The 25,173-nt window shown below is 37.8% G+C and overlaps 1 protein-coding gene across 1 annotated transcript in view; it reads right to left on the bottom strand.

Moving 5' to 3' along the window:
* CEMIP2 (cell migration inducing hyaluronidase 2) overlaps positions 1-25,173 on the bottom strand; it is a 48,195-nt gene that overhangs the window by 9,820 nt on the left and 13,202 nt on the right. The window contains exons 3-15 of the mRNA XM_031507495.2: positions 22,035-22,175; positions 20,923-21,484; positions 17,626-17,795; positions 16,142-16,330; positions 13,321-13,490; positions 11,182-11,391; positions 10,575-10,780; positions 9,941-10,010; positions 7,270-7,398; positions 5,547-5,635; positions 3,713-3,844; positions 3,171-3,206; positions 2,314-2,469 (exon numbers count right to left, since the gene is read on the bottom strand). Coding sequence (XP_031363355.2) covers positions 2,314-2,469; positions 3,171-3,206; positions 3,713-3,844; positions 5,547-5,635; positions 7,270-7,398; positions 9,941-10,010; positions 10,575-10,780; positions 11,182-11,391; positions 13,321-13,490; positions 16,142-16,330; positions 17,626-17,795; positions 20,923-21,484; positions 22,035-22,175 — 2,260 coding nt within the window. The remainder of the gene's footprint in view (positions 1-2,313; positions 2,470-3,170; positions 3,207-3,712; positions 3,845-5,546; positions 5,636-7,269; positions 7,399-9,940; positions 10,011-10,574; positions 10,781-11,181; positions 11,392-13,320; positions 13,491-16,141; positions 16,331-17,625; positions 17,796-20,922; positions 21,485-22,034; positions 22,176-25,173) is intronic.

Genomic DNA, 25,173 nt, shown 5'->3' with positions numbered 1-25,173 from the left:
CCTCTTTCAATATAAGAAATACAGCAGAAAAATAATACCACCTGCTCTTTGATTGATCATGGCAACTGGAAGTGACTGCAGACTGGAGGAAAGCAAATGTCACTTCTAACTTGAGGAAGGAAGACCCAGAGAATGGCAGGCTGGTAAGGCTTGACCCCCAGGAAGATGATGGAGCAGCTAATCCTAGAAACCATTTTGACATGTCTGAAGGACTGGAGAGTTGTCAGGAATAATCAGCATGAATTCACCAAGGAGAAGCTGATAAACTTCTGTGACAAAATGACTGGCCTGGTAGAGCAGTGGGAGAGCAGTGGACATGGTCTACCAAAATCGTAGTTAGACTTTTGACACTGCATCCCACAAGATCCTTAAGAAGTATGGGCAGGATGAGAGGACAAATGGCTGGGCCCAGAAAGTGATGACACAAAGTCTACTTGGTGACCAATACTGGGTGATGTACCCCAGGGTTCAATACCGAGTCCAGTCTTGATCATTATTAATCTGGATAATCAGGCCCAGTACAGGCTATAGGCCAAGCCTGCAGAGGGCACAACAGACAGGAAAGCAGCTGATGCAGCAGAGTTGTGATGCCACCCAGACAGACCCTGACAGACTGGACAAATGGGTGGATGGGAATCTCATGAAGTTTAACATGGGGAAATGCAAGGTCCTGCACATTGGGAGCAACAACACTTTGTGCCAGTGAAAAGGACCTATGGGTCCTAGAGGAAGCCAAATTAACCTTAAGCCAAACCATGTGCCTTTGCCACAAAGAGGCAAAAAGTATCCAGGGCTTAGTGTTATCAGCATTTTGAGGGAAGTGATACTTCCCATTTTTCAGGACTGTTGAAGTGACAATTTGGAGCACTTGTTCCCAGTGCAAGGCAGATTGGAAATACTGGAAAGTGTAGGAAAGGGCCACAATGATTAAGTCACTGGAGCATCTCTCATATGAAGAAAGACTGGGAGACATGGTCAGCCTGGAGCAGAACAGCCTCAGGTAGCAAACTCAATCCTCTGAAGGGAGGGTGCAAATAAGATGGAGCCAGGCTATTCCCAGTGACAAGACCAGGAGGAACACACACAAGATGAAACATAAGACATCCCTGCTAAACCACAGGAGAAACTTTTCACAGAGAGAGTGAGTGACCACTGGCACATGTTGCCCAGGAAAATTATGATGAATCCACCCTTGGAGATATAGTAAAGACACCGAATGTTGTCCTGGACCATGATCCCTGGATGGCCATTCTTGAGCAGGGGAGCTGGACAAGATGACCTCCAGAGGCCCCTTCCAGCCTCAGTTGTTAGGTGATTCCACTGAACAAGACTGAATACCTCATATCACCACCACATTAACATCTCTGAGGGTGGCCAGGGCCCACTTCATCCTTTGTCCTACTTGGCCAAGGATGTGTGGGGACAGAACCTGGAGCCATGTGGGCATGGCCAACACACTGAGTTACTTGATACCATCTTACATCATGGCTAGGAAGCAGAGGAACAGACTCTTTTGTTTTCTGAAGGAAAAGTGCTCCTTTTTCTGGGGAAGCAGTGGGGTAGCACTGGTCCTGACCAGAGGATTTGTCCACCAGGAGAATACTCTGTGGTGCTGATGGTCCCTTGGCCAACTTGTTCTTCATTTCGAGGGCTACCCAGTCCCAGGTTGAGATGTGAGCATTTTTTTTGCACATTAATCACCTTTGTTTTATATACTTTTGTTATTGTCACTATTACTGTTAATATTCTTAATCTCATTGTTTGCAGTACACTGCTTTTGTCTCAGCTTGAGATCTGTCTTTTATCTTTCTCGCCTGAGGAGGTGGTGAAAGGGCAGTGGCTATATGGGCTCAATTTCCAGCTGGAGTTAAACCAAAATAGTTCTCTTTCTTATTCTGTGGTAAGGGTAGGACTTGGTATTATGTTAAACAAGCACCAGTGCAAGTCAAAGAGAAAAGAGAAGGATCATGGCCAGAGATTGTGATTTGTCACAGACTGCAGTCTCCAGTCCCAAATTGACCTCTGAAATTCTCTTACTTGAAAGATCAGTTGTAAGTTTTTAAGTATAAGGTTTGATTTAAGTAGGATATCTTAAATTTCTACAGAATAGTAACCTGTTGGAAGCATCAGATGAACCTGCTTCAGCAAAAAGGTGAGAGTGATATAGCTGCACACATAGAATTAAAAAGAAAAAGACAGCATCACTTTCAATGGAGTCTTAATCTCTGACAGCTCAACCATTAAAAGGGTCTTTATATCTGATACAGCAAATTTTTCTTGTATTTCTACTTCCTTCATTCATGACATACTTACCGATTTCTAGGCAGAGTGCGTGTCTTGTTGTCTATTCCTCCAGTGCCCACATATTTATTTTGTCCACCTTGAAACCCATAATTCTTGCTCTCACCTATGAACAGCGACTCTGATACCTCCTGGCTGGCACCTTCATCATTTGGGAAGCTCCCATCACTATCAAAGCACATCAAAGACATGTCTATAGCCAAATACTCTCCAGCAGATGATTGTACCAAGGCATAGCACTACTTTTACTTCTCTAACAACCCTCCTCAAGTAAAACACTACAGACTTCATGGACAATACAGAAAACAATGGATTTAATAATTAACATTAATAGAGGCTAGCTTACTGAAATGTTCACCAGAGCCAAACATTAAAATTTCTAACTTCCTTTGTAGTGGAGCACCTTTTTATTTACAGCTCACTTTTCCAATCCTAGAACCAGTTTGTCATAATCTAAATAAGCAGTAATTTCAGTTCACTGCATAAGTTACTTGGTTTTTTTCATTAGCAAGAGACTCTACCCCTGCTAAATGCTCACCCCTTTCTTTCACTTCCAGCTGTTCAGGAGGAAAATAAAATACTGCCTAAGGAATCATACACTACCAAAATTACCTGAAAAAATATAACCTTTCTGATAAAGAGGCAACAAACTCTGGTGTAAACCAAGGAGTGGCTAAACTAAAGTGGAAACCTTAGCAACTATGCCAATTTACAGCCTCTATAACATCACTTGCATTACTGGAAATACAACCAGGCCCCAAACAAAAACTGCAGCTATATGAAAGCATACCTATTAATTTTAATAGATGCATGTAGATTTTCTACACTTCTATGCAAGGAAACACAGAAATTATTCAAAAAGTACTCACCTAGCAAATGTTAAACCTATTCCATTGTCTGCAAACCTACAAGAAAGTCCAAAACATCAGTTGTTTTTTCTGAATTATCCTACAATTGTAGGATAATGTAAGAGCACATCCTGCTATACACTGAAAAAAGCCTAAATTTTTCTATTAATTGAACATATAAACACCACACAGTTAACTTTTCTAAAAGCACCATTGTTAAAAAGTGCTTAAAAAGTGTTAAAAAGTAAAATAATTTTCTACACATTTTAAACAGCACTTGAGAGCTTCAGGGAGACAACAGAAATCCCATGCTGAATTTACTGTCTCTACCAACTCTTAGGCTTCTTTTTACTATAGCTGGTTTTTTGCTGTTTAAGGCAGGTTCTCATCTAATCACATATAAATTTGCATATTTGAAGTTGTGGGATGGTATGAAAGCTGGTCATACTGAGAAGTTCCTACAGCTAACCATCAATCCTCTCCTATAACCCTGTTGTAATGCACTGTGCTAAACAAAGCTTCAAAAAAAAACAGCATGCAGCTGTTTGCTTCCAAATACCTACCCAGAGTTCTGAATGAGAATATCTCCTCCCCTGACCCAGGCTCCATGATCATTGTTTTTGAAAGAGATTAATCTGTCAATCAGGGCAGCAACTCGGGGCTTATCAGGGTCTGCATCTTGATGAGGTCGAAACCTGGGAGAGATAAACACTCAGTACAAGAAAACTTTTTCTTTGACATGTGCCATACATGTTGCGCTGAGTAAACCTGAAAGACAAATAATTATCTGATGGGCAAATTTCACTCTGCTTAATGTTTGGAATGAAAGAAGCTAAAAGCAGGTACATCTCTGGTACTCACTAGTACCAGAAAAGCATCTGTGGGGTATCATGAAGCAGGAATGTGAAACATTTCTTTTCCAGTAACTCTCACAGGCTCTTGCTCAATCTAAGTTTCTTTTGCTGCCTTTAGCCTCCCTTTGTCCCCTTTTTCTTTCTGCCTTCCCCACTTGTAGTGAAGTATTAATGTGAAAGTTTGATGAATTATAAACTCCTAGGAAGGACATACAAGGCTGACATAAGTTATGTAAGAACAGTCTGGACATTTGTCTAACTGGTCTTTCAAATGCTTCAAGCTTTTCTGACATATAGCAGTACTGCTTCTTTGGGCATGCCTGAAATCTTTTTATTGCAGTGCTACCAAGATGGTCTTGTACAGTAAATTATGACTGGAATCCGGTTTAAATAGTAAGAAGAAACAGTCTGATTAAGAACTGGTGACATTTTTGCTTGATTACCCCCAGGACCCCAGATATAAAGTAATATGCTTAAAAAACTGCAAACAGGCATTTTGAGCAGGTAAAGACACCTATCCTGTTATCCAAATCACCTGATACTCTTTTGCTCAGATTTGGATCTGTCCCCTCCCCATCCAAGGAAGAAAGGGGAAGATAAATAAATGTTAGGTTTTGATAGTCCCCTTATTCTCAATTAACATTTAAATCCTTCCAATCTGGTTCCACATACAGTGATTAGGGACTTCACATAGTTATGCAGTGCCTTCTTCCTTTTCTTTCTGCTGTGAAACACAAGCCCATTTAATGCACTGAGTTTCTTGCATCCTCAACACACTACAGGCTCTCAGAGGGCATTCCTGCACTTCTCAGGTTCCTCTCAATTACCTGTTATGAATGAGGTAAACCACAAGGGTTATATGGATTTTCTGTGAAAACATGGAACTAGCAGGTTCATTTTCAAATGCTGAAGTATTGAGTATCACCAAATTTGGAACCTTCCTATTTGCATTTGTAGCAGTCATTTAACTATCCTTATCTTAAACACAGTTCAACTGACAATAAAGAATCTACGAACCATATTTTCAGTGCTAATACTTAGTTAACACAATAACATGTTGACAGATACAGTTATCCAATATTCATTTAACTGGTATCCCAGGCTACTTTATTTGAAGTTCAGGATATGACTAATCAGGCACAGTATAACCTGGAATTTTCCAAGACTCTCCACTACCTTCTCTCACTTGTAAACTGAAGAAAATGTGGCGGATTGTACTTTAAAGGAATATTCTCCTGTTAGCAGCAATTCCAGGAAACATTTTAACAGTAGACAGTAAAGCATGTTTAAAACAATGTCCTCTAAGAGGACAGAAACTATCCTGACCAAAAGCTCAGAAGAAACCCATATCCTTTCAGAGACACCATCTCTGTTGTTCCCAAAACAGATTAATAAGTGAAGGAAAAGGACACATATGAACTTACTGCTTGGTTATAATTTATAAATTATTTTATTGTTTTAAAAGGGTTTTCCCCTATGTGAATGTAGGAGCAGTCTCAAAACTTTGCCATTTTTCACCCACTTGAAAGAAACTATCCTTTACCTTGCATTGTTGTCCAAACAAAGATATTCTCTGGGATCATCTGCACTAGCATTAGTTGTCTTAACACCCTTATCAATGAACAAACCAGCCTGAAATAAGCAAGGAAAGAAAATGCATAATATCCAAAATTAAAGATAGAGTAAAAATGAAATTTTAAAAATTTAGGCATTGCATTCAATACACATATTAGAAATTCTTAGATTTCTCAGTTTGGCTTCAATTGGTATATTGTCTAAGGGAAAACCGGTGAATTAAATATAATAAACCAGTCTCTGCTAAAATTATATTAATTATCTGTAACTAAAAAAATGCAATGGAAAATGATCAAAGTTCACTTCAGATTTTGTTCACAACATCTATTTGAGGTTTTGCATTTATTACCGGATGCTGTTCTGGAAAATCTAGAAGCCAATCTTGTGGTGAGTTCAAATTATTCTCATAAATGGAAAAGAAAAGAAACCCCAAAACCCATTGTGAAAAATCCTTTGTGTTTCACTTTAAAACTAAACTGCCCTTACCATAAAAGATTATTTTGATCCATGCAGTAATAAGCTTGAAACTCAATAATCCAGTATAAAATAAATTACTTGAGAAAATAAAAGCATGAGGAAGCATTTGTGCTCTTTTACCTGAATTACATACTAATACCTGTGACCACTTTCACCTCTGATCCAAATTAAGATTACAATTGAGTCTTATGCACAAGCAGATTCTCAGACCTGCTAGTGGAGTTCTCCTTCAACATGGAACTTTAGCACACAAATTGCTACCTTTGTTTAAAGATTATAATAGCTGTACAGGTGAAAATCTTTCCTTCACAATGCATTTTTGTATTCAGTATGTTCTAATTCCAATCTGAATAAAATGCCCTACAGTCCCAAACACATTACTAAACACATTACTAACACAACTTTCATCAAACACTGCATCGTTTCTTGGTATCCCAGACAACTGTAAGGCAAAATCAGTTTCACTTAGCAAAAAAAAAAATTTAAAAAATCCAATAATGATTTATGAGGTTTCAATGGTTAAACTATGAGAATCTCCTGCAGCAAACAAACACAAATAAGTATATCACTTAGAGATAGGTGGCTTTGTAAACGTCATTATATTTATACATACACACAGCAACTAGATTCCAAATTTCCAAATGAAATACTTTAAGGATTCTTCAGCTGGGTGAGACGTGGAAAAAGTTTAAAAGTCAAAGTAACAGAAGGCTCCTCAATGACTGTAGACTGAGAACTTAATAAGAAAACTATTGCACCTAAGTAAGCTGCTGAAGGCAATATTAAAGCCTAATCTCTAGCCTGTGTCACCATGTGGAAAGACCTGAGACTCAGAAAATAAATTGTAGCTACTGCAACAAACTATTGAATCAATGACTGCTATAATAAACTTTGGTTCTTCAAGGGTCAGCTTTCTTCAGAGTAGGAAACAAAGCTGTGAAGACTAGCATTTGAAATGCTACTTCTGAAAAAAGTATATTCTAGAAGTATTAATTGATTTTAGCTGTTTGTGTCTTACAAGGCTCTGAAGCACTGACTATTCAAAATGCAACCAGAAAATACACCCATGCTGATTATACATTGTTCTACAGTAGAGCTCAAACACAGCATAAAATCTAATCTCCTACCCAGCTTAAAATGAGAACAGACAAGCTGCAATATAGCATACTGAGAAATAAAAACTTCACTGTTTTTTTAATAACATACTACATTACCTTAAAATTAGAATGAACCCTGTTGTTATAGAAGATTCCTAGGGGTGTAAGCTCTGATTTGGTTTCGATGGCTAGACTATGAGAATCTCCTGTAGCAACTCTGTGGAACAAATACCATATTCCAGCATCCTGCAAGAATGAGAGAATAATATAAGTGATTCTGATACTATTATTGGTGCTGATATCTATTTTAAAATAAAAACTCCAAACAAAAATTTAACCAGTGAAACTGTGTGATTTTGCAAATAAGGCTACATTCTAGTCGATATCAACTAAAAAGTCTTTCGCTTCTCAGTGAAGCCATTCAACATCACATATTTAACATGTTCCAATATTTCAAAGTAGAAAAGAGTCCAAATTAATGTAACTTCTGTTATCAGTTATATCAGTTATGTCATCCCACACACTAGATTTTCCTTTACTAGTAGATAATACTAGTCACAGTAAGATACACAAAATCATTCCTCCTATCCTTAATCTTCCAGTCTGTTAAGGTTGGTTCATCTCTGCTTCCATCAAAATTTAAAAGGCACAGCCAAAAAACCCTCAAGAGCTTTCAGTAGACAAAAAAAAAAAGCACATCAAGAAGTCTGGCCAGTTCGGGGCACTGTGCCAATGACATGCAGTAATGATTTTAGTATCTGTTCATTTTCTATACTTCTTTAATATATCTGCTCTTAAAGAAGCTGGATTTATCTGCTAAATGAATCCTACAAAATTCCCCTTTCAACTACATCTGTGTTTGCAAGAGGTGGCATCATGACAACATCCGCACTGGAGACACCTACAGACTTCAAAACTTTTTCTTGACCGCAGGCTGCGTGCCCTTAAAAAAAAAAAACCTCACCCCACACATTAAAGGCACATTAAAGAATTAAATGGTAGCTAAAAAAAATTGAGTGCCCCATCTCAGGAAAAACAGTGATCAACCTTTTCAAGAATCATGGATAAACCCAATTCACCCTGGCTTAAAAGACTTTATGTGTTTCACTCCAAGAATATACTAATTTTCCAATGAGTGCTGGAAATTCTACTTTACAGTAATGTTCCCATCCCAGTGTGTAATGATGATGCACTGACATTTCTGGTGATTAACCATTACAAAGCAAATATGGAAGTTCCATTAATAAACATACAAAAATCTTACCTCACATATAATTAAGTACAGCTCTGTGTTTGGCAGACTCAAATTTTACCCAAACACCCCCTGATGCTTGGAAAATAAACTCAGATGAACTTAAAAGCTTGTTAAGCATTCAGAAATATGAAAAAGGTTGGGTTTTTTCCCTTCTCTCGTCTCTCATACACACCAGAACAAAAGCAACATCTACAGCCTATAGAGCCTTACAATATGCTTCACTGCATAATTAAGGACCTTGGGGAGGAATGGAATTATTTGGCTGCGAATTGCTCCAGCAAGAGCTCCATAATGCAGCCTGTATGAACACAGTTGAATTGTTCTATTTCCAAAACAATAAGCTGTGGTCCCTTTATACTAATGTGTTTACATCCATGAAAGGGATGTATATCAGGGCGGCTAAACTTTGTAAGACATAAATGCTTGCTCCAGTCAGGCACACCCTGCTAACAAAAGCAAGTAACACCTACCGGGATGAGCTACATAGGCATAAAAAGACTTTGCAGGACTTAAGCACCAGGTAAAGCAGCAAAAAAAGCTGTTTAACTTAGCCTGCAAAACCTAAACTAGGTATATTACATAAAGTAGGCAAAATTGAAAGACCTGTCTTGGACAAAAAAGAACTGGTTTAATTTTGGAAGTGAATCCAGACCCCACAATCAAAAATCTAAACAGAAACAAATGCACTACAATAAAAGCAACAAGAATTAGTCCACACAAAAAACAGAATTAATTTTTCTGATTATTTTTAATACTCCAGATATTTTAATTCAGCTGAGTATTGTGAATCCCATTCTAATTATTAATAACAGTTACCTGCTAATAAATAAATTATTTACCTAAAAATGTTATCACTTATAGATAAATGTTATCCATAATAAATATACAGGCTCATATTCTTCCAACTCCAGAGCCTTTGCAACAACAATCAATAACCTTTCTTGTTTTTCATTCCCATTGATCTCTTCAGAACATTCCACTTAAAAACCTCACATGCCTCAGCCTCTCATCCAATATAGTCCCCTCCTGCACAGTATATACAGAACTCTTTATCATAGGCAGCTATGACAAGGTATTTGCACTAATACAAGGTTCAGAACAAGCAATGCCATATCAACAGTTACTAACTGGAAACAATTGACTAACCACTGACAGAAAATAAGCATTTTAGCTGTTTCTTACACAGTGAACACCTTTTTGTAGTAATTCTTCATTCCAATGACTACAGCTCTTGCAGAGCTGTCACTAAACTCATGACAACCTACAGAAAATACAGAAGACTTAATATGAAATGCATCAATTCTGTAAAAATAAAAGGATTTCTAAACAGACAACTACATTTCTACATTGACACTACACTTAAATGCACACCTGGACATACTCCGAACTTTCAATGCCAATATGCTGCCAAACATAAAAAGATGCATATACAAAACAAGAAAATATATGTATATCTGGCAGTGTAAATGTTACAGATTTTGCAAATGCCAGTGTCATAAGTAGTTTGTCATTAATTACACCCATATGCCTTACCTGTGAGCCTGCTGCTGCATTATTTATAAGATGATTGTTGGGATGAGAAATCCAGAATGTTGAAACGGCCCTGAAATATTATTCAGAAACTAGTTACTAAAGAAAACCTCTATCTCCAACAGAAATATCTTCCCTTTTTAACATGCACATCAGAAAAAGGTAAACTGATGAAGTAGCTACTTCACATACAAAATACAAATCACAAAACCTTCCACATTTAGAAGTCAAAAATGCCTTTTATTTAGTTCACTGCACAGTATTGTATTTAATGCTATGCAGTTATCCTATGCAATGGTAAACTGATTTAAGAAGTTTTCACAAGAAACAAGTAGTATTCAGAAAAAATAGTGGTGACAACTTCAGAATATGCATACATTTACACAGCAGTGAAGATGTTCAACAGACTTCTAAGGTCCCAAGTATCCCAAGAAACAACAATATTCCTAGAAAACATTTTTTTCTTTAATAGAAGACTAAATGTTATTTTTATTGCTATTTTTAAATACCAGTACTATATGAACTACATTAATTAAATTATAAATAAAAATGTTTCCATCTGCATTTTGTCAAAAGATCATCGCAGTTTAACTGCTACAGCCAGCTGGGTTTTACTTTTTCATCATGACACACTTACATGCAATCTGTGGCTGGCACTGGGACATAACTTCCGTATACTTTATCCCTAATCCCAATACACATGCTACTGTTTCTGTCCGTAGGTAGCAGAGTCCCTGGTTTTGTGACTAGCCCAAGGTTGTGGAACAAAGTATTCCTCTGCTCAATGCCATCTTCTATAAAGAAACAGTGACCTAGGGTGTCATAGCCAATGGTGTCCTTTATCTGTAGAAATACAAGTTCATTATGTCAGTAGTAGAAGCATTTACTGAGATTTGACAAATACCATCTAGTTTTACTATCTTGGCACAGCTACAGAGTAAAGTGTCAGTATCAGCAGCTCAGATGATTCAAGCACATAGCTTTATTCATCCCTTACAAACACACTGCTATGTCTTGAGAGCTTAGCTGTCTCACAGCTGTCTTACAGCTAGCTGCTGTATGAATCTGAAAAAACAGAATGGTTTAACTGTTAAATTACTGTTTCCAGTAATTTATTTATCCACTGAAATAAGAAAACCACTGCTGAGCACTGGATTTGCAGAAGCGGTGGGATTATTTTGGCATCTACATGCTCTTTACAATATTTATCCCAACACAATATGTTTTATTCCCCGTACACCTACCAGCAAACCATTAGTTGCATGAACAGTCACACATCTGGAAAAACAGTGATGAATAGAAAGACCTTCCAGATAAGTTTTAAAAGTATATCCTCCTTTTTCATCTACATCCCCACAAAGGTGAAAGTGAACAGGGTAACTTCCCATTTGCTGCTGTCCCATTTGCTTCAATTCCACATAGGAAAGGTGAACAGATGTAAAATTTTTCAGAATCTAAAAAAAAATGAAGTTCAGAGGGAAAAACCAATTATTTGCTTTTTAACCAATGAAAATTCAAGTTAATACATCATCTATCTCAAATGTACAGAAGCTAGATATACACAGTTGCTACAGACCAACACAATAAAAGTTAGAACAAATATTACTGTCTTGTAGAAGCCCTACAAAATTGTATCCTTCATATATGACTTCAAAATTTAAATTTCCATGCGGCTAGAACAGAGGAATTTTCACCAGACATATTGCAACACTTTACTGTTTGGTCTTTACCAGGTGGCACATTAAATATTCTTACAAGTACTGTCCAATCAAACAGAAGTCACCCATATCTGGTTGTGTCTGTAAAGAAGCTGCACCAGCACAGTCCATCTGGGACAGGCTTAGCTGAATAAAAACCACAGAATAATGCAGATTCAATGGAACCTGTTAAGATACCTAGCCCAGTTGAGAGCTCAGTGCTGGGTCAGCTTCATAAGACAGCTGCTCAGAGAATACCTCTAGTCACAAAGATGCTCATGATGTCAATTGGTTCTTTCCCAGTATGTGAGCATTATTTGCCTTCTTTAAGCCTGGTCCCACATTGCCTCTTGTCCTCTTGCTGTGCACCTCCAAGAACTGCTGTAGCCACTCTGAACCCTCACCAATACCTGAAGACAGCAATAAGATCTCTCCTCTCCCCATCACTCATCATCACACACTGCCACCCCACCTTCCCAGGACACAGACCAGTGCATCTACATTTTCATTGCAATGAGAACACAAAACTGGACACTGCACTCCAGAGAAATGTCTTTACTGAGGAATATATGAAATAACCCTCACAATCATACAACTTCACAGAAATGTTACTGTGTATGAAGATTAGCATAAGCCAAAAATACTTTCAGTGCTGAAATCTAGGTTTGGCAGCAGACACTCACTACTCAGTCTCCTGGGAACAATTTAACTTTTATGAGTCAAAATGTTTGCTTTCTTTTCTACCTTCCAGAAAACTGAAGGTCTGCTTATTTACACTTCTGTGGCAATCAAGGTCACATTTAGAAAGATTCACAGCTTGTCATTATCTTCTTTCATTACATTATCTAGAACCCTTAACGTCTTTAGTCCACCTACCTTCTTCCACAAAACAAAAGCTGCCAAATAGTAGAAAAGAGCTTATTTTCTTTCCCACTATTATGGTCACCAACTATGAAATTAAAATCTGTACCCAAATACATTAGAAAGAGATTTGAACTGTGATGACCACATAATGAGCACAAATATATTTGCAATTGAAATTTGAGGCCCCAAACTTCTCTTGCATCACTGAAGCACTGCTCCTCAAATCTTTCATCTAAAAATGTAAGTGAACACAAGTTTAAATACTAGCTTCTAGAACATTCTCTCAGCTTTATGTTTATAATACAAGAAATTTGAAGCAGTTTCCTTTATAGAACCTTAGTACTTCCAGATTTTTAAGAAACTAAATATAAAACCCCATAGTACAAGTTAGTTTTTTCCCCCTCCACACCTCTCTCGTGCTCAGGTTCAGATGGCAAATCTGAATTAGGATTCAATGCTCATCACCCAGAGAGGTACAAAGGCAGTGAAAGGAAGGAAGAGAAATACTAGGGAAGTTTCATTCTGCAATGTTATAGGATGCACATCCATGGATGCCACTTGCTGTACAATGTTACACTACCTGCTGGACATTTCTAGAACGGTTTGAACATTATATCCCTTCCTTCAATTCTGCAGACTAAATCTTGAGGAGATAAATCTAATCTGGATTAAATCTAATCAAGAACGAAGTCATTTCCACACAAAGCAACTGAATGAACTGATTTTCTTTAAGTTTTCAAATCCCTTGAAGATAAACATCGAACTTTTTGTCCTTAAGATGCTTTTATATGACATAAAGTTAATTTAAAATTTTTTTCAAACCTTGATATGTCCACCAAATGTATCATAACTGAAGAACTGACACTCCTTTTCAAGATAGCAGGTATTTTCTGTCTCCCCCTTTATTAGGATGTTTCTTGTAAGAACTCCAACTTCTGCTCTCATGTCTACTCCATCAATTACTTCTCCTACATGAGGAAACTGAGGGTTTTCTGTCCAACAAGTTTTGAAACAGGAGATAAAAAAAAAGAAAAAGGCACCACGGATTAAAACCAGAATCAACTTACATAAATAAGAAAGATAACCACAGCAACAAAATCCATGCATTCCTCTTCCTTAACATGCTGCTCTCTCTTAGTTTTTCTTATGGTAGATGTATTTTTCATTTTAATAAGAAATCAATTCTCACAAAATATCAACATTTTGTTTGCAAGTGCATCTTATAGTTTCAATCCAGTATTTTGTGAACAGAATGGGAAAAAAATAAAGAAGAGTTTATTAATCCAATTATCAAACTTTTAGTGAAACACAGATGTAGACTTGCTTTAAAATAAAAAAATATGCTGGCTGCTTAATCTGTTTCAAAGATAAATTAAGAACTGAAAGTGAAGCCAAAACACTGTTTGAAAATGCTATATTGATCTCCTCCTAAAAGTAAAAACTACTTGCTTTCCTAACTAAATTTCCTCTTTATGCATCTTAAGAATAGCCTCTTAAGAAAGAGGAAATTAGGGAAAAGAAGATAGTCTGGTTTTACACCCTTCTACAAAAAACTAATCAATTTCTCACTGGAAGTAAGAAAATTATCTGGTTTTGTAAACCTTAAAAAATGCATTTATGCATTTATTGATATCTTGAATACAGATTATCACTATCCCTCAAAGCCTGAAAAAAGGGATATAAGCATAAACTACCACCACACGAAGCAGAACTAAGAGTGACATCAACGCTGTATCTGCTTCTGAGGATTTAAAAAGACAAGCAACATCTGTAAATGGAACTGCACTCCTCTCCCTAAAGGCTTGCCTACTGTTTTCCCCTATATTTGACTAGAAACTCAAGGAATCAAGTGCAGAAAGAGCAACCATGGCTCCTACAACACAATACTTTTTAGTTTTCCTACTACAGAAAGGTGAACTACAGCAAAAAACCTAGTAAAACAATGCAAGAAATAATTTCAAAAGATTATACATTCATCACTATCAAGTTTACCACTAAAGAGAAAATTCATTCCTTGTGGAACAAATATGTAGGGTGGCATGGGGATTTTTTAAAACTGTATCTATTACTATGACAAAGAAAAGTACATTGAGGGTGGCCAAGAGCCCCAGCTGGGAAAGTTGACTGTAAGTTCACCTCCTTTAATATCTTTTTAGTTAGGATTAACTTGGGAAAAAAAAAAAAAAAAAAAAAAAAAAAAAGCGCCATGATTTTGTGTTTTACACCATATTGTAAATCTTGTAAAATTGGTTTTTTTTTTAATCTTTAAAAGCAGTTGCTTTTTCACAGCACACGATTTCCAAGATGAAATACAGTCAACACACACACTACTCAGTGGTCACAAGAAACTTCTTCAACTTCATACTTAAACCTTTCAGTTAGTTTGCTCTTTAAAACACTGTGCCAAATAAAACACATAACATGACACTTAAAGCTCAGGAAATATCATGTTCAGTAGCACTAAGTTAGCTCTGCAGCTTCACTTAAACTGGTATTCTCTGATGGTGTAATAATGTAAATGAGGATATGCTTTCTTCATACTTGAGATTTCTCAATGCAGTAAAACATACTAACCCATGCTAACAAATGTGTGAGAAGCAAATTTCAACACCAGAGGAACAGACTGGCAGTCCCTTAAGGCAGAGGTGGACAGGGAAATCTGAGGGTGTTGACAGAGAATTTCCGAGAACGAAGAACACTTTGAAGAAGAGGAAGTGGCACTGTGCAGAAATTAACGGGCCAAAACCAGACTGAGAAGGGCACCCGTGAGTGGCTGCAAACCAACACTTGTTCGTTTGTGCTATGGGCTGATGCTGCAGCCCACCAGGAGCGAGAGGGGTAGCTCCAGACCAGAAGCTGGAGGACACCAAAGGGGAGGGCAGCACCATGGAGCAAGTGTGGAGCAGCAGAAGGAAAACACAGACACCAGCATAGCTGGCAAGACAGTCCCATGGGAGGCTCTTGTGATGTCAAGCAGAATGACTCAGACAATAAAAAGGAAATGGTCAACAACATGCATGACCATTTACTTGTGCATCACACCCAAAGGAAAAACAGATTGCAACTACTCAGGGATATCCTGTGAGAGAAGAATCTTGGAAGGGCCACTTATTTTATAACCATTTTGTTGTGGAGGTGGTAAAATGGAGACTGAGTGAAAAGAGAAAAAAAGAAAAAAGGTACAGGTTCAAAGATTGCAATTTTTTTTCCTTCCTGTTTTTATTCCCACTTTTTTAATAAGGAAAGAAAGAAAAAAAATTATAATGATAACAGTTAAAAGATGAGAACGACATTAATGGCAAGAGAAACAAGAAATGACCACATAGCATGTATAGAGAGAACTTTATACATTAAAAGACAGAAAGGAGCCAAGAAAGGAAAGCAAGCCTAACACTACTGGAAAAAAAAATAAGGCATTTAATGAGCCTGGGAAGAAATGAGAAAGAAAAGTTAGCACAGTGAGCTGTGAGGCAGACCTGATACAGTCATTTTACAGCAAGGAGAATTACGCATCCGTTTATGTGGCAACAAACCCATACAGCGATTTGAGAAAAGGCTGTTTTTTACTGCTTACACTACAAGGGCATGTCCAGCAGCAAATGCATATTTCACACCGATCTTCAGGTGGTGACTGCTCTCATACCTTTGACTTTAACCTGATGCTTGGTACACTCTGTGCAGGGAAGGAGGGTGAATTCCTCAGTCTGATACATCGAATAGTCTGTGCTTGCAACCACAATCCTGTCTCCTGGCTCCCAGCTACTAACATCATCTAGAAGATTCAGTATTACTCCACCCACTGCTTCCACCTGGAAGCCTGATATTGGAACACCTAATTAAAAAAAAAACAAAAAAGAAAAGGAAACAAAGATTATAGGCACCTTTATATGAAACAATTCCCAAGAAGATACTATTAAAATATGTATGAGATTTTGCAGGCCCCAAAGCCCCCTAAAGTACAACTCTGACCTCAAATATGTGAGATGCCTTTACAGCCTGTTTACTAATTGGATCTCAAACAAAACAAAGGGAAAACACAGAACTTATGGTGACTGGAATAATCTATGACTTTTTCTTTACTTCAAAAAACCCTAGTATCATATGGCAGTAATTTGTAGGTCCAGCTACGTCTGCTTGTTTCAAATGACAAAATGACATTTTTTTGCCATTTTAAACTGTATAGATGTAATCACGGACATGGAAAACAAAGTAGAGGACTTCCTTTTTTAAGCAGATCTAATAGAATAGTTTGGCAGACTAAATTGTACACACCAGCTTATGATGAATTTGCATAAGTTCAGCTGCTTTTGCTAACTCTTGAACCTAACTCTACAGCACCAGTAAGTACAAGATGTATTCTTTAAATGTAAGTCTTTACATTTTCATGGGGCTATCAAGAACAGTAAAGGGGTAGTAAAAAATAGCTCAACTGCCTAACAAATAACTACCATAAAAAATTTTAACTTTATAACTACCATAAAATTTTTTTAGGAAAACACAGTAGCATTTAGTAATTCTAAAAAGACAAAAATTTATTACCCATAGGAACTCAGATCAAAGATATGTTAAATTTTAAAAAAATTAATAAAGGATAAAACCAAGCAAGTGGCAGGTTTTCTAGCTTTTTATACCACAGATTCAACTCTGTATGAGAATGGCTGCCTAAAGCTCAGCCCACTAAAAGCAACCAAAAATTGTAGCAAGACTAAAATATTTCTTTTGGCTTCTGTAGTTTGCTTTGGGGTTGTTTCTTTTGGTTTTTTGTACCATAATCAATATCTCAGAAGCCTAGATTTAAATATACATGAACTGCCAAATTATGAAAATAAATTTTAAAAGTGTCAAAACTTATACAATTCCTATCTTCTTCTAAATATACTAGAATTTAAGACTCAATATTATGCTGGTCACATCCTGTATACAGAGTGAGAAAATAGGTAGTACTGAAGAACTGTGTCCTCCTATTTCATCCAAAGCAAGAAAAAATAACTTTTAGCAGCACTCAAAAATTTAAAATGCAACCAGAAGTTTTAGTGAAAAAAAGCATATGAATTTTTGCATATGAATTTTGCATATGTATTTTTTCTTTTTCCCTCAAATGTAGAATTTCACAAAACACTTTCCTACCATCATTCCATTCGCTGTAAGCTCTCACAACAAACTTCTGACCATCCAGTGTGAAAAACTCTTTTTGAGCAAGAGCTTTCCCACCAGTGCTGTGGTTTTCATAGTTTCTCACTGATTCATTACAGGAAGAATTTCCACCACCTATGACACCAACTAAAGCCCAGGCTTGCCTGTGAAAATCAAAAGTAAATGTTTAAATATAACGGCCCTTTAAAAATTCTTTATAAAACCAGGAAAGGCAAGGAATATAGAAGTTATAAAAAACCCTTTTGCTCGCTCTTCCAAAAATTAATTTTAAAATGCAACTTCAAAATGTAGAAGGATATGGGCAGACATAACAGCAGAGAAAAAAAAAAAAAAAGTATAAAGTAACTAGGTGTCGTATACACAAATTGGCAAATAAAAGCTCTTACCAGGGAGGGCTTTCATATATATTTTTAGTTAAACATTGAACATGATACACATTTTTCCAAAACTGCTAGAGATGTGTGACAAAAGCTACATAGGATCCTACTCCCAAACAGCTTTCACAGAGCCCAGGAGGAGCAGGAGTCAGTACCAATGTTCCTATCATAGCCCCCTACCATTTGCCAGCAACACCCCAAAGGAGCAGTCAGGACTCCAGGGGACCACATGTTCCTCAGGCCAGGAGGGATGACACAGCCAGCACCACCACAGCCATTGGTGCTCATCCCTGTGCCAGACACGCAATAGCTTTTGAAAATTTCAGGATGCTCAGACCCAGAAAAGGAAATGCATGCTGTTACACAACCTTCGTACAATACACCCACTCGTGTGTAACTGTTTGGAAATTGAAAGCAAACCGTGTGCCACAGATAGCTGTCACCAAGTTCAAAAAAACAAGTTTATTTTGCTGTCCTTTACTGCTCTGTACAGCCATTACCACATGTGCAAAGGACGCAGTCAAGATCCTCTATAAAAAAGCCAGACAATTTTGCATCACTAAACTTGAATCATTCACCCAAGTGAAAACAGTGTCAGCTAGCTAGCAATGTCAGACTGCATCTGTTGCTAATGATTGATTCAAAGGCAGATATTAAAGCCACCTTCAATCCAGTTGCCTTTATTTTAACCCTTCTTGATGTTTTTGTTGATTGGGATCAAAAAGCCAAACAATACTTTAGCATTAACATGTCTACAGAAATAGTACATACTGGGTCAGCTTTTTAATAGCAGCAGCAAACAAGCTGAACATTTCACATATAAACATTTAAAATTAAGTTATTTTGATGCATGCTTTGCATCACATGTGTTGCAGGAAGAAGTAGAAGGGGAAAGGGCTGTAATGGAGTATTCACCTCCACAGTGACATCTTTTTCACTACCATTAGAGGTTTAAGAAAATTATGTTGCTTTCCCTGAGCAAGCCATCAGGGACATCTTCCTGCCTATCTTCCACCACAGAAGAAAACAATTTTATGTGCTTACAGAGCCTTAACTGACTAAGGAAAGCAGACAAGGATCAGGTCAGCAGAGAGGGGAAAAAAAGACTGCATCTTCCCAGTTATAAGCTGAAGTTCCTAATTTCAGACAAACTGATGTGGAGGTCATAGGCAGAGACAAACCCCAGAAACATACACCTCTCAGGACACGCTGGGCTGGCTGCACCACAGACTGAGCAATGTGAAGCCACACAGGCTTTGCTGCTTTCAGTAAGTGGTATTCTACTACAGGACATCCAGGTCTTGGCACTCTTGACCAAACTGCTTCAGAGGCAAGAGCATTCCATTCCACACCCCTGTGCTTACATAGCCAGTGACACAAATGTAATCCTGACAGGAACTGAGGTCAGAACATGCCATCCTGACTGACACGCCAGCCTGCCTCTGCCAAAGCACAGGGAGGAAACTAACTGGAATCCAGATGTCAGAGGATAGCAAGGGATAAGAATAGAATGGAAAAACCAAATGACCAATTTCCTGGAAAACACTGGACAATATGAAGAGGTTATACAACATCATCCCAATAGAAGAACAACAGACTGGGTATACTTTTTACTTGTATTGCCAACACACAATCACAGAATCATTTAGTCTGAAAATACCTCTAAGATCATCATGCCTAGCCTTTGACCAATGGCCACCTTGTCAACTAGACTATGGTACCAAGTACCACATCCAATCATTTCTTGGAACATCTCCAGAGATGAAGACTCCACCATCTCCCTGGACAGTCTGTTCCAATGCTTAATATACCTTTCCCTTAAGAAATTCCTCCTGTGTTCAACTGTAAACCTCCCCTGATGTGTAGCTTGAGGTTACATCCTCCTGTTCTGTCACTGGTTGCCTAGGAGAAGACACTGCCCACCCTCCTCCCCGTCCCCCCCCAACTTGTAGAGAGCAATAATGTCCCCCTAAACTTCCCTTAGTTCAGCCTAAACATTCTCAGCTTCCTCAGCAGCTCCTCATATGACTTACTACACTCTAGACTCTTCCTCAACTCTATTGTCCTTCTCTGGACACATTTCACACATTGGTCTTTCTTGTAGTAAGGGACTCAAGGTGTGGCTTCACCAGTGCCCACTTCAGCACTGCCATGCTGACCACATTATTGCTGATACTAGTCAGGACCTCCCTGGTCATCTGGGCACGTTGCTTTGTGTTGCCCAGAGCAGTGTGGACAACCCTCTTGGCACAAAGCCAAATCCAGAACATGCACTGCAAAAAGCCATTTGCAATGGCTAAATGAAGAGCAATGAGGAGCAGTGTAAGTTTCCTGCTTTAATAACTCCTGTTATACCTCTTTTACTGTCTCGCTATCCCAATCCTGACCAACTGAAAAGAATGGTCAAAAGATAAAGAAACATCTTGTAACTGCATGTCAATCATAAAAGAAATTGACAGGTCAGTTCCTTCAAGAACTCAACAGAGAGGTAGTGTACTTTTATTTCAACAGTGCAGTATGAATAAGATGTTTGATACCTGGGATTAGTATCCCTTAGAAATTAGTATCCCTTTGGATTGGAAGGAACCTTAGAGATCCTTTAGTTGCACTCCTTGCTCTTCCAAAGTCATACAAATTAAAAGCTTCACCTACCGTTATCTACGTCTTAGTTCAATTTCTATAAAGAAGAGTGAAAGCAAGAAATTTCGAGTAAGTAAAAATGTATGTCACACAGACACCAGTCTCTGTACTGTACTGCTAACTGAATACTATTACTGCAGCACTATGTACAACACCAAGAACTCTGAAAACTTTATGATCTGTCAAAGTATAACCCACAGCAGAATCTGCATGTCATCTTTAATCAGTTCAAAAGGGCAAATAAATTACTTACCTGTAACTTAATCCTCTGACAAACTTACTTCCCAGAAGATTTTGAATAGTCACTCTGGTTTCCTCCAAAAGATTTTTAGCAGCTGAATCTCCTACAGCAATAGCAATAATGCGACCAGGATGCCCATTTTTCAGTAAGTTCTGGAGCTTTAAGCTTTCCTCTGCAAATTCATGAGTATCAAACTTCAGCACTTCCAAAACCTCTGCTGTATCCTGATTGATCACTCTAACATTTAGTCCTCGGGAAAAATTCTTTTTAAATGTATAATGACCATAGGCCAGCCCTGAGAAATATATATTCTTTGACAGAAGAGTCCATGATACCTTCTCGTGCCCGTGCAACTCCAGCGTTCCTTCAGGGCCCACGCCAATAAATTTTTTGCCAAATTCTGGCACATCAGCACCTTCGTTTGACTTCCCATACAAAATAATAGTTGCTTTGGATTTATAGCGGCATTTCTCTGCTCCAACATGAAGCATTCCACCATCCTTTATCAGGATAAATCGAGTTCTCAAGGTAATATTTTTAGAACCTTCCTTATCATCACCAAAAACAAGTAAACCTAAAGGAAAAAAAAAAGTTTCTGTACATCAAAGCAAAATTCAGACAGACTCATAGAAACACGTTTTGCAGAAAGAACAGAAAAATTACAGACTTATTTTTCACACCCATGAATTAAGCTTACATATACTTAAGAATATTTGATAAAGTAACTGCTACCAATTGTGATTCATCTTTCTAAGCATTTTCTGGTTTATTCTTATTCATTTTCTTCCTGTTTGGTAGGATTACTAATATACAACAGTTACCACTGGAGGACAAACAGATTGAGTACCACACAGGCTACTAAACAACCTTGTTTTCCTATATTGCACAGAAAACTATGTCAATGCTGCACTGGAAAGATACTAGAGTTTCATGATACTCTAGTATCATCAAAATAATTAATCTTTTGAATGATATATCTGACCTGGCAGCAGGCTGAAAAGTAAAAAAGCATGAGAACTGGTCAATAAACTGCAAGATAAAAGTTTCAACACATTTTTGTGCAATCACAGAAGTAAAAAATATGCAGGATACTGAAGCAAGGTGTTTATCTTGCTATTTCATACCTCCATCCTGTATAACTATAGAGTGTACTGTAGTGTCTGAGTTCAGACGAAACAAATCCCCTTTTTTGATAATAACTCGTTTTTCAGGATCTTTTCCAGGGCTCCAGTTTTTAAGGCGAGGATTCTGATCAGGACAATTCTCTGCAATGCAATGTGAAATCCAACTTTAAGAAGCAAACATCACATAAATCAAGGTGGCATTGGGATGAACAAAAGCAAGAAAGGGTCAGTCACCCACAAAGGACTCCCACATCCTTATGTGCTTTCAATACTGCAGTCATTGCATTTGAATAGCCAAAAAGACACTGGAAAAACAGCTGCAAGTCTCAGGGGTAGGAAGGCATTCTCTAACTGAATTAAACTACTATTGACCACACATTATTGACCATAGATACTTTTGAACCACATCTGATTTTTCTCTTATCTGCTACTTCACCTGTAGTAGATAAGAAGAGATAAGTGGAATGCAGTCAGAGAGCAATCACTGAGCACTGGAAGCCTTAGGCCAGCTAACTAGGCTAACATGGTTGTAAAGCATCTAAAGATCCCACCTCCTCAAGGTCTCAACCCTGCCATAAAGGCTGATCCCTTCTTACTTTTAAACATTCAAATCATTCTCTCAGTGGAAGTCTGCAGGAGGGACAAGACACCCTGAACATATTATACCCTGAGTATAATACCTAACTAGCTAGAGTAGTTTACCAGGACATGAGACATTTGGATCTAACTTAAAAATTTGTATCCCTTAGGAAGTCAGCCTAAATATTTGTATCCCTTAGGAAGTCAGCCTAAACTTCAGGCTACAAACTACACAAGAGACATGCAGTCCTTGCTGAAAGTCATGGCATATGCAGGCTACAAGGCCAGAGAAGGAGAGGCAACAGCAAGAAGTGACAGGCATGTCACTTCTAACAAAGTTACAGCAATGTAGTATTTATACCATACACCTCTTCAACAAATTAAGCATCTGAGTAATGTGAAAGCATAGATACACTATACAAACTGGAAAGTAGATTCCTTGGATTACCTTATCAAAATTAAAAATAAATATTAAAAAAATTAAATATTAAAAATATTTTCCTGCGCAAAAGACAATCAAAAAGTTGCCAAAATAAACATGTTAGCAGGCCAACTGAGGTTAACAGCCAAAATAGCTTTTTCATATCCTGTCTTCTCAAGAAATACACCCACACTTCTGAAGTGCTACTTCGGAAGCAAAAAGCTAATTCTTGCAATAACTAAAGAAACCAAAACCTATCCACAAGTTTAATACAAGCCAGCCTTAGTTTTGCTAAGAGAAATGTTCTTCCTTTGGTATTAACTCTCCACATTTCAAATCCCTCCCAACCCAGAAAAACCACATAAACCAAGATTTGACTACCAGTGGGGAAAAATTAGCAAACTGCAGAAAGAGCAGAAGGCAGACAAATAGTATTATGAAAATAAAAACAATATAATATCTTTTGGGAGGATCCTATGAAGACAGCTTTTAGAAAATGTAATTCAACACGAGGGAAAGCCAAAAAGCAAGGAGATGCAATCAGCAAGACTGCTGAGCACTCACCGGATAAAGGCAAGCCTACTGCCTGACTCATGCAGAGTCCCTAATCCCTTTTCCCCAGACACCACACACATAAGCACTGTGAAGAAACACTTATTTCCTGGCTGGTAGCGAAGGGCAGTGTGAGGAAACCATGAGTCAGCAACCTGATGACTTCTGCTTAGTATGATTCACAGAAGAGAAATCTAGTGAATATATATTTTCCTGCTGAATCAGAAAGAAGATGTATAAAACAGTAACTAAAAAAATATTATGATTTTAAAATCTATTGTACATTATAATCCAGCAAGAAAGCTATCAGAATCAGAACCAGGCACTGCTGTAATGCAAACACGCTCTTGGGGCACAGGGGGGTCAACTTTTTGGCAAGCAGATAACATGTTTAGCAAAAGTATTTTGAAATTCTCCTTTAGCAATTGTGGTGGGCTGCATGAAAACATCAAATATTTAGAAGTTCACCATATGTTATCTCCACAATTATAAAGTAGATTTTACGATAACAGTTACTGCCCTTAAAGTTAAAAAAAACCAGAAATGCAGACCAGAAACCGTTAGGTAGTGATGACCTTGACAAATTTAGGCACTCATGCTGAACATTTTTCAAGTCAAGCCTCTGCTTCAAAACATTCCTGTAAAAATGGGTCATTCCCTCAGGTTTAGTGGCTTCTATTAGAGCTGGGGAGAGAAGAAAAATTTCTACAAGTAGTGGCGGAAAAGTACACCATCCCTCTCACAGAAAGCATCCTGACCAAAAAAAATACCCAATGCTAGACCCTTTCCTGGAGGAAGCATATGGAATGTGACAGGAGAAAAAGGCAGGGAACAGTTCTCAAGATACAACTAAATAGTTACTTTCTACTAGTTTAGACACCATGTCTAGAACTTTGAAAGCCTCTGGGAAAAACTATCAATGTTATATTATGTTCAGCAGAAGTTTATAAGACTTTGGCAGCTAAATTTTCTGAGGATCCTGTTTACCCTGAGTAAGGTCCAGCTGAGAGCTGGAAGACTGAAGAACTTTTTCCAGCTTATCTCCTCAGCTTGACTTCACATCAAAAGCCTGGGGAAATGGGGAAGAAAATTGCATTTCTATCGCTTTCCCTGATCTCCAGTGTTCAGGAGTCCTTAGAAGAGTCAGGAGTAGATGTCAGGAATACAGAAGCAAAGAGGAAAAAGAAACCTGCTGATAAGCAGGAACAGAAATGCTGATAAGCAGCATCTTCCCTTTGGGGAAAGCATAGCAGTGGTTTAGAATTTACACGCATTAACTACCAAGTGTCACATTCCTTCCACTGCCTTCTAAACAGCCATTAAAACTTCTGACAATACGGATTTCCAACTAGTCCTGAAGAAATGCACAATAAACTGGAACTAGTGTTGATCGCTGCAGTACCACATGTGTTTGGGTCAGAGCTATTATGCATATTAACATTTCAACCTGCTGGGAAACTTTTGGGGAGTTTCTGTGACAACCATACTGCAAGATTAAAACATCAGCCAGGCTTTCTTTAGTGCCTGTCAGAAGTTTCTCTCATGTCAGGGTTTTGCTGTATAGAATAAGTATGGCTGGAAGGAACC

The sequence above is a fragment of the Lonchura striata genome, chromosome Z (genome assembly GCF_046129695.1).
Source record: "Lonchura striata isolate bLonStr1 chromosome Z, bLonStr1.mat, whole genome shotgun sequence".
Classification (NCBI taxonomy): domain Eukaryota; kingdom Metazoa; phylum Chordata; class Aves; order Passeriformes; family Estrildidae; genus Lonchura; species Lonchura striata.
The sequence above is the reverse complement of the archived record's forward strand: the minus strand, read 5'-3'. Positions and strand labels throughout refer to the sequence as shown.